Source organism: Labrus mixtus, chromosome 7, assembly GCF_963584025.1.
Source record: "Labrus mixtus chromosome 7, fLabMix1.1, whole genome shotgun sequence".
Taxonomy (NCBI): Eukaryota; Metazoa; Chordata; class Actinopteri; order Labriformes; family Labridae; genus Labrus; species Labrus mixtus.
In genome coordinates, this window is record NC_083618.1 from 29,817,735 (window position 1) to 29,833,517 (window position 15,783).

The following is a 15,783-nucleotide window of genomic DNA, read 5'->3' on the forward strand; positions in this document are numbered from 1 at the left end:
CGACCCAACACGTCCACCAGATACGTGTGCATGGCATGTCCGCTCCGGTACGACTCGTTCTCCCTCGTCCGTCTAACACCCCCAGGCTGCGTTCTCAGGCCGTAGAGACCACAGCCGTCAGCTGGAGTGCGGAGACAAAGGAATTCTCGCTGTAATTTTACAGATTAATTCGCGACAGTGTGCGATAATACGGTGTATGTGTTATAAATCTCTATATAAACCTTATAAACACATAAACAAACACACATAAGGTCATCGTTTTGAACTGTCAAAACGGAGTGTTTTATTCTGAAAAGAATCCAGATGTTTTAATGTTGCTTCGGTGTCTGTCCCGCTCGATCTCCTCTGTGGTAAATTCATCCAGCATGGGGAAAAAATAGAAGCTGTTTAGAAGCACACACATTGGATAAAGTTAAGCTGCAGGAGTGGAGACGGGCAGAAAACGCATCTTTTGAAATTTAGGCTTTACACTCATCGGAGTCGACACACAGAGAGTTGGAGTGAGCGTGTTTATTAGTAGTTTTGTTTGGTTTCTTTGCAGTGCGTGATGTATGCTAACATTTCCTTTTCAGGATGCCCAGGAGTTTTCAAAGCTCTTCATGTCTCTGCTGGAGGACACACTGTCCAAGCAGAAGAGCCCCAGCCTGCAGAACGTCATCCAGCAGCAGTTCTGTGGACAGTTCTCCTATGTCACTGTGTAAGTCCAGTCAGTACTTTAACCTTCATGTCATTTTAAAATGTTCCACTTTGTTGCTTATACCATTGCAAAGACACCAACAAGGCTAATTTCTTCTTGAAAAATTTGCCTAAGTGTCGATTTCCCTGATTTATTTACAGACAGCATGACTTTTTAAAATGTGTAGGTATCAGTAAGGAGAAAAAAAAAAGGATCAGCTCACATCTGTTTTAGGCTGTGGTCAAATCTGTGAACTTGTTTTGATTTTTTTTTATGCAGCTGTAACCAGTGTGGACGATCATCTGCGTTGCTCTCCCGATTCTACGAGCTGGAGCTGAACATCCAGGGTCACAAGAACCTCAACGAGTGTGTCACAGAGTTCCTGAAGGTAACTTTCATACCCCGCATCGTCAAGAATGTTACAAATGGACAGACAGCAGAGTAAAAAACTTAAAAGGAAAGAGCAGAATATGAGGAAATCCCTCACTAGCTTTGCTTAATGAACGCTAATCAGAGTAGTGTAGACCGCAAATGAATTCAACGAAGAAGAAGAACGCGACATGGTAAACAAAGGGCAACTATAGAGAACGTCCAGAAGAGGGCTCCACCTCCGAGGTCGTCCATGGGGCGGTGCTACACGCTGACATTAGTTCAAAACAAACATGCAGCATTTTGTGTTTGTCCTTTATTACTGCAGTCACACCGGAAGTGTCGATTCTTTCGACCAATCAACAGGCTGCTGTGTGTCTAGCTTGGCAATCCCAACAGAAGGGTAGCCAAAAAGTAGGACGGTACAGATTAGTTGTTTTGTGTCCTTTACCAAGTTTTGTCAGTGGAAACGACAATAAAGGTGTACCGTACAAAAACAACCTGAACTGGACTCTCTGTGGAAACGCGGCTCATGGCTAACCTTTTGCCTTTCTCAGGAGGAGAAGCTGGAAGGAGAGAACCGATACTTCTGTGAGAACTGTCAGAGTAAACAAAACGCCACCCGGAGGATCAGACTGCACAACCTCCCTCCAACAATCAACCTGCAGCTCATGCGCTTCGTCTTCGACAGGTCTGCCTCCAACTTTGGAATTAATTCTTATTCAAAGTCTATTCAGGGGGCTTTTGATGGGGAGTAAAAAGGACGGGAATAAAAATAACGATAATAAGTGCGTTGGTGGATTTAATTGTTTTTCTTTGACAGACAAACGGGCCACAAGAAGAAGCTCAACACCTTTATCAGTTTTCCTGAGCAGCTGGACATGGGGCCTTTCATGGAAGGACTACAAGGTGTTTAACGTCATGAATCTATATCTCACACACACACACACACACACACACACACACACACACACACACACATAATCTGCACTTTCAGTCAGAGCCCGCTGACACACTGAGGGAAAATAACGTAGCCCACAGTGTGAAATTAGAGAACATTAGATTAGATAAGGGGGTCACACTGCAGACTGTTAACATCCATTTTTGTTTGTTTTCTCCAGGCCAGAACTTTGTTTACGAGCTGAGTGCGGTGCTGATCCACCGGGGCATCAGTGCCTACTCGGGCCACTATATCGCACATGTGAAGGACGCGCGCACCGGCGACTGGTACAAATTCAACGACGAGGAAATCGAGAAGATGGAAGGCAAGAAGCTTCAGCTTGGCATTGAGGAGGACATCGGTGAGTCGTGCTAAATGTGTTCCTCTCTTTTACCTGCCTTGATATGTTTACAATACACACAGTCCAGTCGTGTCACAGTCCAACAGAGTGTCACAAATTGCTCTTTTAGTCACTACACATCGACTTACTGGATATCTCAGAATTAATTCTAAATAACTGGTGCCTACAGTGAATAATGCTCCTCTTGCACCCCCAAAACGCAAGGCAAAATATAAACTGCCAACGCAAGGTTTTCTAAGTCATCATTTGAACGCGTTTGCATGCTTAGTCTAGTCTTAATATGATTTTTCTACCTGGAGAACTCCGGAAGAAAACAGGATACTGTGTCATGAATACGCCTTGATCCGGCTTCTGACAGCTGCTGACTACCTGAGCAGGTGCAGCTACAGCCAAGTGACGCATCATTAGAACAAACATGGCGACGGCAACGAGAGCGTCTTCCTTCTGGAGTGACAAAGGAACTGAGTTTTTTCCTTTCGGCAATGAAATAGTTCAACATAATTGGAATTTAGAGATAAAGATAAATCATCTAAATGCGGACCTGTTCAAGTCTGTGGTGAACAGGCTGCAGGACGCCGGTTTCCCAGTTCATATGGTTGCCATGGTTTGTGTTGTAAAAGATAAACATTGCGGGCGCCTGTGCAGTTAGGATGCAGTAATCATGAACGAGGATAGTAGTATTTAACGTGTATACAGAGATATGAATAACCAGGTTTCACTGTGTGCATGTTAACGCTATATCTAGAATGTAATCAAATCCGGGATCAGGCTCATATACGGGATACTCAAGTCCATGTAAACACACTGTTTGTTGACATTATGCTTGGCCATCCGTAGCTCCTAAACCTTAAAATAGCCTCCCTATAACACTCATTTAATCTGACTGGTTTTTACAAAACAGGTACGATCTCCTTTGTTCAGAGTCTGACATTTCATGTTGTAACTTTTGTTCTTGTCTTTTTGGGTTTTTTAGCTGAGACAGTAAAATCCCAAACGCGAAAGCCAAAGTGCAGTAAAGGCTACCACTGCTCCAGAAATGCCTACATGCTGGTGTATAAGATCCAAGAAGAGGAGAGCTCAGAAACCCCAAGGACCAACGTCGAGGTGCCAAGTGAGTCCTGGAATTTAAACTTGTTTAAACCATAGCCTGCAGTCTGGTTCATGTCCCCTTGTCTGATGGTCTCTCTTACCCTCGTCCTCGCTCCCAGCCTTCCTTCAGAGGTTGGTGGACCAAGACAACCGTAAATTTGACGAGTGGTGCAACGAGATGGCCGACATGAGAAAACAGAGCGTGGACAAAGGCAAAGCCAAGCATGAGGAGGTGAAGGAGCTGTACGAGCTTTTACCTGCAAGAGACGGTCGGTAAAAACATTCCCTGATGACCCACAGTCCAGATAAACAAATTAAAAAAAAAACAGGCAGCTTGTTTGTTGTGACTTCCTGCTAAGTGTGTCTCCCTGCTCGTCGTCCTCAGGTGAGCCCTATGAATTTATCCCCCTCGACTGGTTGAAGAAGTGGCTGGACGACTCCACCGCCACAAAAGAGATCGACACCACGTTGTTCTTGTGCTCTCACGGGAAGCTGCACCCAGACAAGGTCGGAGACACCAAGAGGGTTTCCATGCAAGCCGCACAGCTTCTCTACGAGCGCTACGGTGGAGGTCCGAGACTGGACGGTGAGTCAAACAGAAAGGGCGGTCTCTCCGCTGAAGGTCATTCTGCAGGACTGAGGAAGTGAATCTACTTCTGATTTGATGGTTACATTATGATTGAACCTTGTTGACTGAAATGTAAAGAAAGAAATTCAGTGTTAAAAGCTTACTATGCGATTTTTTTTTTTTGATCCAGCAGATGTCGCCCTTGAGCACCATCATGAAATTAAAACAACTCGCGCTGCATTATTGTGTTAGCATGCTAATGCTAGCGATCTTTATTATGCTCGTATCTTCACACTGCATGTAAATTTACCTGAAATGAGCGTGATCTAGAAACACAGTTAAGCAGTGAGTACAGTATGTTATTCTTCTTTTCTCTAGTCCCTCAATTAAACAACTTTTATACACGAGGGGAGGAGTCAGCGAGCCGTCCGGGCGATGTAAACAAAGTGAAGATAGGACTCAGAAAACATCACAGACAGTGGGACTCGGGTGTTACACCCATTGTAGACAGTCATGACTCACAGAGTTATTTTCAGAGGATGTAGCGCCGAGGCTACTACGTCTGAAAGAGAGAGAGAGAGCTGAAGCAGATGAGTCATTAGAATGCGACGCAGCAGAGATCGGGGATCAATCAGCAGCCAAGGACCAATCAGGGAAGCTGATTTTTCTGTGATAAGGATTTTAAAATACTTTGAGAACCAGAAAAAGAAACTGAGTCCCAAATCAGAGAAGAATAAACAAAATAAAGGTGTATTATTAAAAGCAAGGCAGTAGATAGGAAGAGGAAACATATCATTCATATTTCATCATTTGCTGTGTTCACACTGCAGGCAGGAAATGATATTTGCTCATATTTCTGATTTCTTCGATTAAGTCGCATTGAATCTCCATCCATCTATCCATCCGTTTTCTTCCGCTTCTCGATGGTCCGGTCGCCGTGGCAGCAGGCTAAGCACGCTGACCCAGATGCCCCTCTCCCTATTAACAGATCTCTCTCCTCCTGAGGGACCCTGAGGCATTCCCAGTCCAGAAGGGATATATAATCCCTCCAGAAAGGTCTACCCTGAGTCTCCTCCCAGTTAGACATGACCAGCAGGCGTCCTTATCAGATGCCCAAACCACCTCGCCTGGAGGACGTCACAGCCTGGCTCAACCGTATGCGACAAAAGATGGAGACCACACACAGTCGGCAACATTATGCAATATATTTTTATTAAATTAATAAGTCACATGGTTTTAAGCTTGTATGTTGAGATAATGATTATGATTGAAGAGGATGTTGTCAGCTGGCTGGTCTGGGAGGATGGACTGACTGAAGGGCAGAGGGAGACTCAGGGTCTGGGTTCTGTCTCAGGCATAGTTCTCCCCGAGCCCAGACTGTGCCTAGAAATAGACAAACAGGATGAGGGGATGAGGAAAGAGGGTGGATGGATGAGAGGAAAGGAAGGGAGGGAGGGTCGAAGAACTGAGACAAAGGATGTCTCGGTATCAGGTGATTGAATGTGTGGTCTAGGTGTTGTCCTGCTCCTGAACCTAAGTCAATATACTTACTTCATCAGTAATCTGTTTGTTTTTTGTGGGTTTTTTTTAATGGTTGGAAATAAAGGGACAAACCGGAGCTTCCCTGGAGTAAACCCATACAACAGAATTCATGATCTGAGATTGCTCTGGTCTGCGTTCAGATCTCTACTTTACTGAAGTAGGTGATCCAGCATGTATCTTGAGCTCTTGTCAAGGCGACCACGGCCTGTTGTTCCTTCATCGGAGATTGGTGGAAAGCGAAGAGGCTCTCGCGGTTGCTCACACCGCTGCTTTCCGGGCGGATGGATGCGGTGTGGAGGCGCTGTCATGTTTTGTGTTGTTCTGGATCCTGTACACACGTCCGTATTTGGCCTTACGCGCGTTTATTGTGTGGTCTGGCTTGGTGTCAGGAGGACATGGAGTGAGCACATTGTTTTTTAAGTGGTTACCTCTGCCCACAATGTGGTCCACATCAGGAGACTTGACCCGAACTTTTCTGGCAAAACCACTGAGCGGAGTCCGATGTCAAGCCAATGACCTGAATCTCATCAAGCTGCTACTTTTTTGTTGCTTGATGCAAAATTAAAACTCGCCAGTTTCCCTTTTGTCATGAATTTTCTAACAGAGAAGTCTTTGTGATATCACATTTATGCTGCTCTCAACCCGATCAGAGAGTTAACAGGCTGGTGTGGTGGAGGTCGTCCCTGTGCAGGCCGGGTAACACTAACAGGGCTGATGTGCAAAGAAGCATTTAGTTTTTGTGGCTCCAGCTACAGCGCACATTGAGCTTAGTGTCTTGTGAATCACAGGCGGTAAGAGACAGAGAGCCTTTGTTTAATAGAAGGGACTATGACAGTGCTGATCACACAGATAAGATGGAACTTTGAACCTGATGAGGAACATTGATGACATGTTTGCAACACAATCTGCAGCCCTGATTGTTAAGTTGATAAAGAGACTCCACCTGTTGTCTCCATACTTCTCCATGCAGTTGTCAAAGACGCTTTGTTTGTCTTCTACTTTAAAGTCTTCATATGCAATTTTTCACCCTTGAATATAATAGAAATCAAGTATCTCCTCTGAAAATAACTCTGTGAGTCATGACTGTCTACAATGGGTGTAACACCCGAGTCCCACTGTCTGTGATGTTTTCAGAGTCCTATCTTCAGTTTGTTTACATCGCCAGGACGGCCGACTGACTCCTCCCCTCGTGTATAAAAGTTGTTTAATTGAGGGACTAGAGAAAAGAAGAATAACATACTGTACTCACTGCTTAACTGTGTTTCTAGATCACGCTCATTTCAGGTAAATTTACATGCAGTGTGAAGATACGAACATAATAAATATCGCTAGCATTAGCATGCTAACACAACAATGCAGCGCGAGTTGTTTTGGTTTCATGCTGGTGCTCAAGGGCGACATCTGCTGGACCAAAACATCAAATATAAAGCCTTTAATACAAAAGTATTTTGTGTGTGTTTGTGTGTTCAGGTTCTTCTCTGTGCAGAGAGTGTGTTAGTCAGCGATGCCGAGTGCTGCGGCTAAAGAACCAGCTCAATGAAGACTTCAAGGAGGTTTCCAACCTGGTCAAACGAACACTCAGGTAAACACATTTTATATATCATCTATTTTCAGACATTAAGCCTCATGTTAGTCATGTAATATGTTGATATGTCAAGACCCAGATCATATGTTGGATTGGACTAACAATGAACTAGTCAGAATTAAAGCTAGGGAGAGATTTATATTAAAAACTTGTCTTGATGTATAATTTTCTAGCATCTGTGTTGTAAATGTATCTCATGAGTTGGAAACAATGGTACGCTAAGGTCGTTTTAAAAACCTCTACCAATGCAGTCTTTATCTCATTCGATCTGTGCTGTGTTGTTTTTGTCTCAGCGATGATGGCTTCTGGGTAGGTAAAGCGTCCCTGCGTAGCTGGAGGCAGTTGGCTTTGGATCAGCTGGAGGAGGACGAGCAGGAAACCAAACACAGCAATGGGCAGACCAACGGGCAGGGACCACACACCAATAACAGCAAAGGTAGGAGACGGAGGAGGAGTGGGTCTGTCAGATTCTTACGGCTAACAGCTCCCGTGTGTTTTGAGATGAACAATCTTTAACCTTTTGATTGTAGAGTTCGGCTCGGAGCTCTCGGAGGGCAACGATGAGGACATGAAGACTTTCAATGAAGACATCGTCTGCACTCACGGTACAGTCCCGCCGTCTGTTTCTTCATTCAAACAGTGAAATAGTCCTTTTTTCTGTGATTGACTCGCATGTGTTTCTTCTGCAGGTGGTCTGAGTATCCTTGAGACCGAACGTAAGCTGGTGTCATCTGAAGTGTGGACTAAACTGAGGGAGTACTTCCCCAAAGCCTCAGAATTTACCAAGGACCAGGAGCCCTGTGAGCAGTGCGTGGTGAGTGGACAACACACTGATCCCTCGGTTTGCATATCCTTTGTTTACATCCCTACATCTGCTTCGTTTTAAGTATTTCACTTAGCCCTCCCTGGTTTAGTTGACTGAAGCTTAGTGCAAAGCCTGCTGACTCACTGTAACCCCTTCATGTAGAAACATCGACCTTAACTGATGAGTTTTAGAAAGCATGCAAAAGGCCTCAAGAGTTACCCTAAAATCCAGAATATAAGTCGCACCGGTATACAGTATATGCATCGGTAAATAGGACGCAGCTAACTGAAAAAATAGGATTTTAGGGATTTCAATCGGTTAGTTAGGAATTAAAACCGTTTCTTCTTCTTCTTCTTCTTCTTCTTGTGTGCACAGACGTTGGAGCAGGAAGAAAAGGACAACGAGGCGGTCAGTAAGATGATGGCCCTGGACCAGAAGAACCAACTGCTCAACCTCTTCCATGAGAAGAACCGGCCAGTGCTCTCAAAGTGGCCTCAGGTACGCATGAAACTGTCATGTAAACCCCTGCATGTTTAAAAACACCAATAAAAGAGCCACTAACTTGACTCTCTGGTGCTGCAAAGTAGGCATTAATTAAATAAGTGATGCTTGTGTTAGTACCAAATATCGATAAATTAAAGAACAAAACAAGCTTTATGGTGAGAACATGAATGTTTGTAATTTAAAAATCACTAAAGCAGATCGGTTATGATCTATGATTGTGATGAAGAAAGGGTTAAATCCTCTGTTTTTTTTATCGTCACAGGGCACAGATGTACTTTACATAGTTCCTCTTTTCTTCGTGGATGAGTGGAGAAAATTCATCAGGTAAGTTTGTTCCAGTAATACGATAAACATGTTTTTATTAGAGATGCACAGAATGTGAAATGTACGGCCGATACAGATGTTTGTTTCAAGACTTCTGTTGGTGTCAGACTCCCTCGAGGCCGGACATTTTCTCTCATGTATGACAATAAAAACAAGTCAGAGACTTCATCATCTGTCCAGTAAAAAAACCTCCTCTCTGAATCAGCAGTCAGGTGCACGACATGCCAGCATTAAAGTGATTTGGCACAACAGATGAACATGTGGATGTGTTTTTCTATTGTTATTGTTCATTGATTGATTCTAGTGGAAGCAGCTGAATGTTTACAGCGCTTTGAGTCCAAGACAAATTTCCCAAGGGGGACAATAAAGTGTATCGCATCGTATCGACTACTAACATCGGTTCATGCCTCATTATCATCCCGATGTGCCAATATCTGTCAACAGGGCCGATATCAGCCGATACTGATGTTGCATCCCTAAAATAAATAAACGTTGTTCTGTTTGTTGTCCTTACAAAGTGTTAATCATGAATATCTGATGGGTATTAATCGTAAAAGAAGTTAAAACAGTTTTGATTTTTCACTTCTGAAACTGGCCGATATCTTATGATGAACAATGCTTACCAACATTTCAATGTGTGTGTGTGTGTGTGTTTTTTGCAGGAGGCCTACTAAATGCTCTCCAGTGTCTAACGTAGGCAACACTCTGCTGCTCTGTCCCCACGGAGGCTTCATGTTTACCTATGACTCTTTGATCAACGGAGACGCTCAACAGTGAGTTCTGCTTATTTAAATGAACAGTAGTCTGTTTTTTAACCCACCAAAACGTTTCAGATCATTTGTGTGTTTTCATTACAACTATTTATGCAACAAGAAAAAAATGACCTGATTGGCAATTAAAGTTAACTGACCCCTCTATAGCGTGATGAGGACGCACTTTGTCCATCTACTGTATATCTACAGTTTCCATGAGGAGAAACGTGCTGCAAATTCAGAAATGAACAAATTCAATGAGTGAAATGTGCTGGAAAGAAAAGCTGAAAAAATGAAGTAACAGCAAATGCTCTGCAAATATAGAAACAGTACATATTTAAAAAACTGCAAAAGAAAAACGCTGCAAATAACGACTTGACAACAGAAGTGCTCAAGGCCTGTTGGGACGCTCAGTGTAGTCGTGTATTATTGACGGGCCCTTGATCTTTTGCACGTGTTTCTGAGTTGCATCGTTTCTGAATTTGCAGCCCGTTTCTCCTCGTTGAAGTTGTTTGGGGATGTTGCACCGCCAGACTTAACTCAGCCACTGTGTGATCAAAAAATGGTCCTAATTCTTGACAAAACACAAATCTGGATTTTCAGCTTTTACTTGAAAATCACAGGGTGTATGAATACAACGAACACAGCACCCTGAGGTGAATGCATGACGGCATTGACTCTGCGTTTGGTCTCATGTCGTGCCGTTTGTCCTGCACAGTATAGCTCTGCTTTGGCCGAGCGAATGGGAAGTGATCAGCAGGCTCTTCATGGTGGACCAGTCGATCTCCATCCACTGCTTCAACCAGACCACAGACAGCGGACCCTCCACTCAGTACACGACTCAGCCTGGTGAGTGAAATGCACTAAAGGCACCTTGACCCTATTTCTTTCTCTTTTTTTTTTGATTTATTTTTGAGCTTTGTTAGCCTTTATTTGATTGGACGGTGGATAGAGTAGGATTCAGTAGAGAGAGAGTGGGGAAGACATGCGGTCAGGGGCCACAGGTTGGACGACCATGGACTCCCTAGATGGGGCGTGACCTAACTGCTAGGCCGTCTGTGCTTCACCTCGGTCTTATTTCTGAAAGAAAAAAAACCTTTCGATCCACTTTCTAACAATTAACAAAACATTGTGTGTGAGGGCTGCTTCGTCTTTGCGTTTCAGTGTCCTTGGCTTAATTTGATTTTCCTTCTTCTTCAGATCTGTGTTGGGAGTGCAGAGAGAGCTTCCTTTTCCAGCAGCAGCGAGACCTCCGAGAGTACACCCAGGCCACCATCTACATCCGCAAAGTGATCGAAGACAAGAGGGTATGAAATAAAACTGCACTTTGTAGGTCAAGACAAACTGTAACAAATGTTTTTTATCCACATCGTGTCTTTGAAATAATATGAGTATGTTTCAATGTTAACACAGAGTCTTTGTGTTTTCACGTTGTCCACCTCCTCAGATGATCAAAGATGCGCCTCCAGAGATGAACGCCAGCAGCTCTGAGGCAGAGGAGGAGAGGGAAGAACATCCAAAGCCGGACGGAGAGAGAGACCCAGACTTCAGCCAGGTGAGTACCAGAACAACGCTGCAGCTGTAAAAACCACCTGAACGCTCAGCGACGAAAAGGCTTCAGGGACCGCCAAACGTGTACCCGTCTCTGACTCTTACATGTCACAACTGTTTGAGATGCCCTGCAGAAGAGTGTGTCTCGGTCTTGTTTCTGATCATATCATTTGTTTGCATCATTTTCAAGATGTTGTCTGACTTTGTTGTGCATTCACTGCAGCTGTTACACTAATACTAAATGCTAGTATGAGGGGATTATCAGTAATACCTTTAAGATACGACAATTCACTTAGCAGACGCTTTTATCCAAAGTGACAAACATCAGAGTAAGAACAATACGAGCAAGGATCTAGAGAGGAGGAAACAACGTCAGGAAGTGAAAACGAACAGCTATAAGTCTGATCAGACACACAGGTGCTGACAGGAAGTGACCAGAGACAGAGCACAACAATGACAGCTGTTCTTGAGAGCTCTAATCAGTATAGAAACCATCTTATAAGTTGTCGTTATCATCATCATCAAGAAGGTTGTAGGTCTTCATAAAGAGCTGGGTCTTTAGCTTTTTCTTAAAGGTGCAGAGGGACTCTGGAGATCGAATGGAGTTTGGTAGTCCGTTCCACCACCGGGGGGCGACAGAGGAGAAGAGTCTAGTCAGAGACCTGTTGTGAATATTGGCTCAGACACCGCTCATAGATACAGTCGGCATCAAGGGGAACGCCCACATAAACGTCACATCTGGTTTGCGTTGAGGGCGAAAACAAACCGCTAGATACAAAGCTGAAGTGCTGCTGTGTGCCCTTAGTCACTAAAAATAAACTGAAATATCAAAATCTAAGGTTTCATATTTTACCCAACCGAAGTAACTGAGCACAGTAGGAGAGACTGGAGGCGGGAGGACGAGCTTAGTCGCTAGCGAGATCCAAAATTCAAACGTTTATGCCTGTAGTCAGCACTGCACTCCTATTCTGTTCAGTTTATTAATACATATTTCTTTGTCAATCGACAGTAATGAGTCAATGTGGGATATGACAGCTTGTAAGCGCTACCATCGGAGTTCAAAATCCGCGCGTTTGCATTATTGGTGGCTGGGGGAAAGGATTCTTCCCCCCCTTGACCCCAACTATGACACGACGCCGATTATCTATTGGCAGAGCGTAGTGGGCGGGAGGGAGTGTAGACCTGGATGAGAGGGTTCAGGTGTTTAACAGTTGAAGTCAGACCTTCATAAAACTAATAATAGTGTTACCTCCATGTTTGACTACATTTAGTTTGATTTAAAACTTGGATTTCTTGACTGTTATGCTTCAAAAGATCAGAGATAGAGGAATAATCTGTAGTGAAATGTATCCTCTTGGAGCTGATAATAATCTGCTTTTCTTTTTCCTCAGTCCTCGGAAGACGGTACAAAGCGGCTGAAGCTGAGTGACGGCACTGCAGCATCGGCGTCCGCTATCCCGACGACAAACATGACCAAAGTGGGAGGAATCAGAAGAAGCACCCGGCACAGGAAACTCAGAGGAGAGAAAGCACTGATTGTTTCAGCCAATCAAACTCTTAAAGAGCTGAAAATACAGGTGAGGGATTCCTTATCTTTGGATCGAGTGGTCCTGTTATAAAAACTGTGAGAAGAGCGAGATGAGCAGAATAACTAACGTAGCCGTGCGTCTGTCTGACTCTGCAGATTATGCACGCCTTCTCCGTGGCTCCATTCGACCAGAATCTCTCCATTGATGGAAAAAGTCTGACGGACGACTCGGCCACACTGGGCAGTCTAGGCGTGATCCCCGAGAGCATCATCTGTCTAAAGGTAAACCTCATGTCATCACTGCAGCCTTAACCCTCGACCCTTTTGTGGGGTCAACGTCATGGCGGTAACTCTAAACGCACTTCCTGCTCTGTCTCCTGCCAGGCTGATGAACCGATAGCAGATTATGCTGCGATGGATGATGTCTATCAGGGTATGTGGTCTCGTCTTCATCTCCACTTTCAGCTGCTTCTTTATTTAAAAACATAAGCTAAGTGATGCTAACAGCGTTTTCTGTCTTCAACAGTGAGAATGCCTGAAGAGGGATTTAAAGGTGAGCTCCTATTTATTCATCTGGAAAGGGTTTTATTGTTTGTTTTTTTTACTAATGTATTAAAGCGGAAAGGGGACAAATCCTTTTAATAACTGAATTCATGTCATGATGTGTAAAGCTGAAAGAGATGTGGCAGTAGGTTTGGGCGCTGGCTATACACTCAGGAGTGTTTGCATGAAGAGTTTATGCACTGAAAAGAAAAGTGCTGCAGTCCGCCCTGTCTCTATGACAACAGTCTGTTGACAACGGCTGCTGTATGGCCAACACTGCTCTGTCATTTTTTACTGCATGTTTTATATTTGAGATTGTTTATTTCCCGATCAGTCAGGGAGCAAAGAGTATGTGGGTACAAGACACGATCTGTAGGCGGTAAATGTACAGAGAATCTAAAAATTTTTTGGAAAAGAGCGCCGTGACGTCAACAGCACCTTTCTGAAAAGTTGAAAGATTTTCAACTTGAGCGGTCGGAGCGGCTGCACAAAAAAAGCGGAGTGCTTTTTCTCCAGACGGCTGCTTTCTGCTGATAACACGCTCTCCTTATTGAAAACGCTGGCGCTCAGGAAAAAACGCGAGGTGGACAGAAAACCTAAGATGTTAGAAAAAAAAAAAAAAAAAAAACTTGAGAATCCACCCCTTGCTAAACTCAGTTTATCAACAGTCATTTTAAAATTGTCTTTCACAAAGTTAAGGGAGTGACATCAAACTGTGTTGGGCCTTTTGTTGGCTTTACATCACGTCCATCTTACAGTGCATCTTTCAAAAGGCAGAGTAGCATCTATCCCATTTCCACAGAGTGCTCTGGTCACCTGTTTAAAGAGCTATGTAAGTTTGATGTTTAGAATTTAGACTGCAGTACCCATTTTAAACACTAGGTGTGTGTTACATATTTCTGCTTTGATGCTTCACCTAAATTAAAGCAGTTGTTAATAAATATAAAACTCTGATAAGTGTCCTTTGTTTTATCAGAATTGTGTGTTTTAGTGTTTTTGTGTTTTGTGTGTCTGACTTGCTCTCGTTTGTCCCTCTTTGCAGGAACGGGTCTTCTCGGGCACTGAGGGAAGCCGTGCTGTAGCAATGCTTGAGCTTAGTCAGACGACGGGGGTTGGGAATTTTTAAGAAAAAAAAGCTTGAATTTGTCAAGTGTCCATATATAAATAAGTGCTTTAATTTTTTTTATTTTTACGTTCTGAGTAGGCTTTCTTTAATAAAACTGTGACTCTGTTGCAAAGCCGCTGTTTTTCTCTCCATAAGGTGAGCTGGCCTTTGATATTTAAACTTCCTAATCATTCTGAGGGGCTGCGTTGTAGTTCTTCTTCTGCCTGACTCATGGGGTAGGAGGCCGTGTGAGAAAAGTGGATCTGTCGTTAACTGCCTTCAGTGACGCTAATCAAGAACCTACGCTTTGTTTTTTTTCCGCCTCTTTTAAATTATGACAGGAGAAAATAACGACACGATGCTCTCTCTCTCCTTCCATCATGTGGAAGCTTTTTTTTGTCTCTGCACAGATTTCAGGTTTGTCAAAAGAATGCACGAGTAACTATATTACAAATATAACTGCTCTTAAATGTTAGAACATGTATTACCTCTACAGCAAGTCTATATCCATATTCCCTGTGGCATTTAGAGATACATAGCTACACAGTATGTTCGGAAGCTGATTCCTGCAGGAGTCTCAGCCGTGCAAACCTCAAAGAGTTGGAAGTGGGAAACAGAGTGCAGACGGTGGTATGTCCTGTTCTTTTCACTGTTATTTCTTATGGACAATAAAGTTATTTTCAAAGCAGCCCGACCTCTCTGTCTCTTATTATGACATAAAAACACTGACTGCAAAAAGACGGTTAATGAAGAGTGGTTAATGTATAGGACTGTTGTAAGTACTGGAAATCAGTCTTGGTCTCAAGACTTTTTTTTAGGGCTTGGTCCCGTCCCGGAATCTAAAGTATTTGTACTCGATTGTCTGATATTTATGGTCTTGATCTTGACTCGGTAAGTTCTGGAAAAAGTTCTTTGTGTTACATTAACACCCACTGGACTTTAAAAATGTACATGCACTCTGAGTACTTAAACACACTAAGATTTTTTTTCTCAAAATCCACTGCACAGCTCCTCCATTACACCTTTAGTACATTTTGTGTTTTTCATATTTTACATCTTAAATGTTATTTTATATATTGTAATATCTTATTCTGTATTATTTAAGTTGTTGCTAGTTCTGCTTTATTTCCCTGTTAATTGTTTAGCACCAACACACCAAGTCAAATTCCTTGTATGTGTAAATGTACTTGGCAATAAACCCAGATTCTGATTCTGAAAAGACTTGAGTGCTCGGTCTCGGGTTTTGTCTTGTACTCGGTTAATGGTGGTCTTGCAGAACTCGAGACCGATCTCATCTCCTTGTTTTGGAATCGCAAGCATTTTGTCTCGGTCTCAGATTGGGCGGACTCTTTACTTTAAATCAACACCACCACTGATGGGCTACTGTACTGTATTGAGAAATCTAAAAAAAAAACAGATATTTAGTAGCCCCCCCATGAGCTGATCAACTTTAAATCACAGCAGGGGCAAAGTTTGCAATGACAGTCGGAAACCTCCCTGAAGGGGCCCCATCTGACAGCAATTACTCATATCAGAGAAAA

The 15,783-nt window shown here is 43.3% G+C and overlaps 1 protein-coding gene across 3 annotated transcripts in view; it reads left to right on the top strand.

Moving 5' to 3' along the window:
- Positions 1-14,930, top strand: part of usp48 (ubiquitin specific peptidase 48) — a 50,490-nt gene extending 35,560 nt beyond the window's left edge. For 2 of the 3 annotated variants that reach the window (XM_061041560.1, XM_061041559.1), the window contains exons 6-28: positions 573-697; positions 956-1,064; positions 1,603-1,736; positions 1,869-1,954; positions 2,167-2,346; positions 3,320-3,457; positions 3,555-3,704; positions 3,821-4,021; positions 7,016-7,127; positions 7,424-7,566; positions 7,661-7,735; positions 7,820-7,944; positions 8,311-8,433; positions 8,702-8,763; positions 9,426-9,536; positions 10,234-10,364; positions 10,716-10,822; positions 10,963-11,070; positions 12,458-12,643; positions 12,751-12,876; positions 12,979-13,027; positions 13,121-13,147; positions 14,180-14,930. In XM_061041560.1, the coding sequence (XP_060897543.1) occupies positions 573-697; positions 956-1,064; positions 1,603-1,736; positions 1,869-1,954; positions 2,167-2,346; positions 3,320-3,457; positions 3,555-3,704; positions 3,821-4,021; positions 7,016-7,127; positions 7,424-7,566; positions 7,661-7,735; positions 7,820-7,944; positions 8,311-8,433; positions 8,702-8,763; positions 9,426-9,536; positions 10,234-10,364; positions 10,716-10,822; positions 10,963-11,070; positions 12,458-12,643; positions 12,751-12,876; positions 12,979-13,027; positions 13,121-13,147; positions 14,180-14,202 (2,631 nt within the window). In that variant the 3' untranslated portion in view covers positions 14,203-14,930. Of the gene's footprint in view, positions 1-572; positions 698-955; positions 1,065-1,602; positions 1,737-1,868; positions 1,955-2,166; positions 2,347-3,319; positions 3,458-3,554; positions 3,705-3,820; positions 4,022-7,015; positions 7,128-7,423; positions 7,567-7,660; positions 7,736-7,819; positions 7,945-8,310; positions 8,434-8,701; positions 8,764-9,425; positions 9,537-10,233; positions 10,365-10,715; positions 10,823-10,962; positions 11,071-12,457; positions 12,644-12,750; positions 12,877-12,978; positions 13,028-13,120; positions 13,148-14,179 lie in introns of those variants that run through there. The other variant, XR_009673768.1, reaches the window with a different exon arrangement.
- Positions 14,931-15,783: the final 853 nt, after the last annotated feature.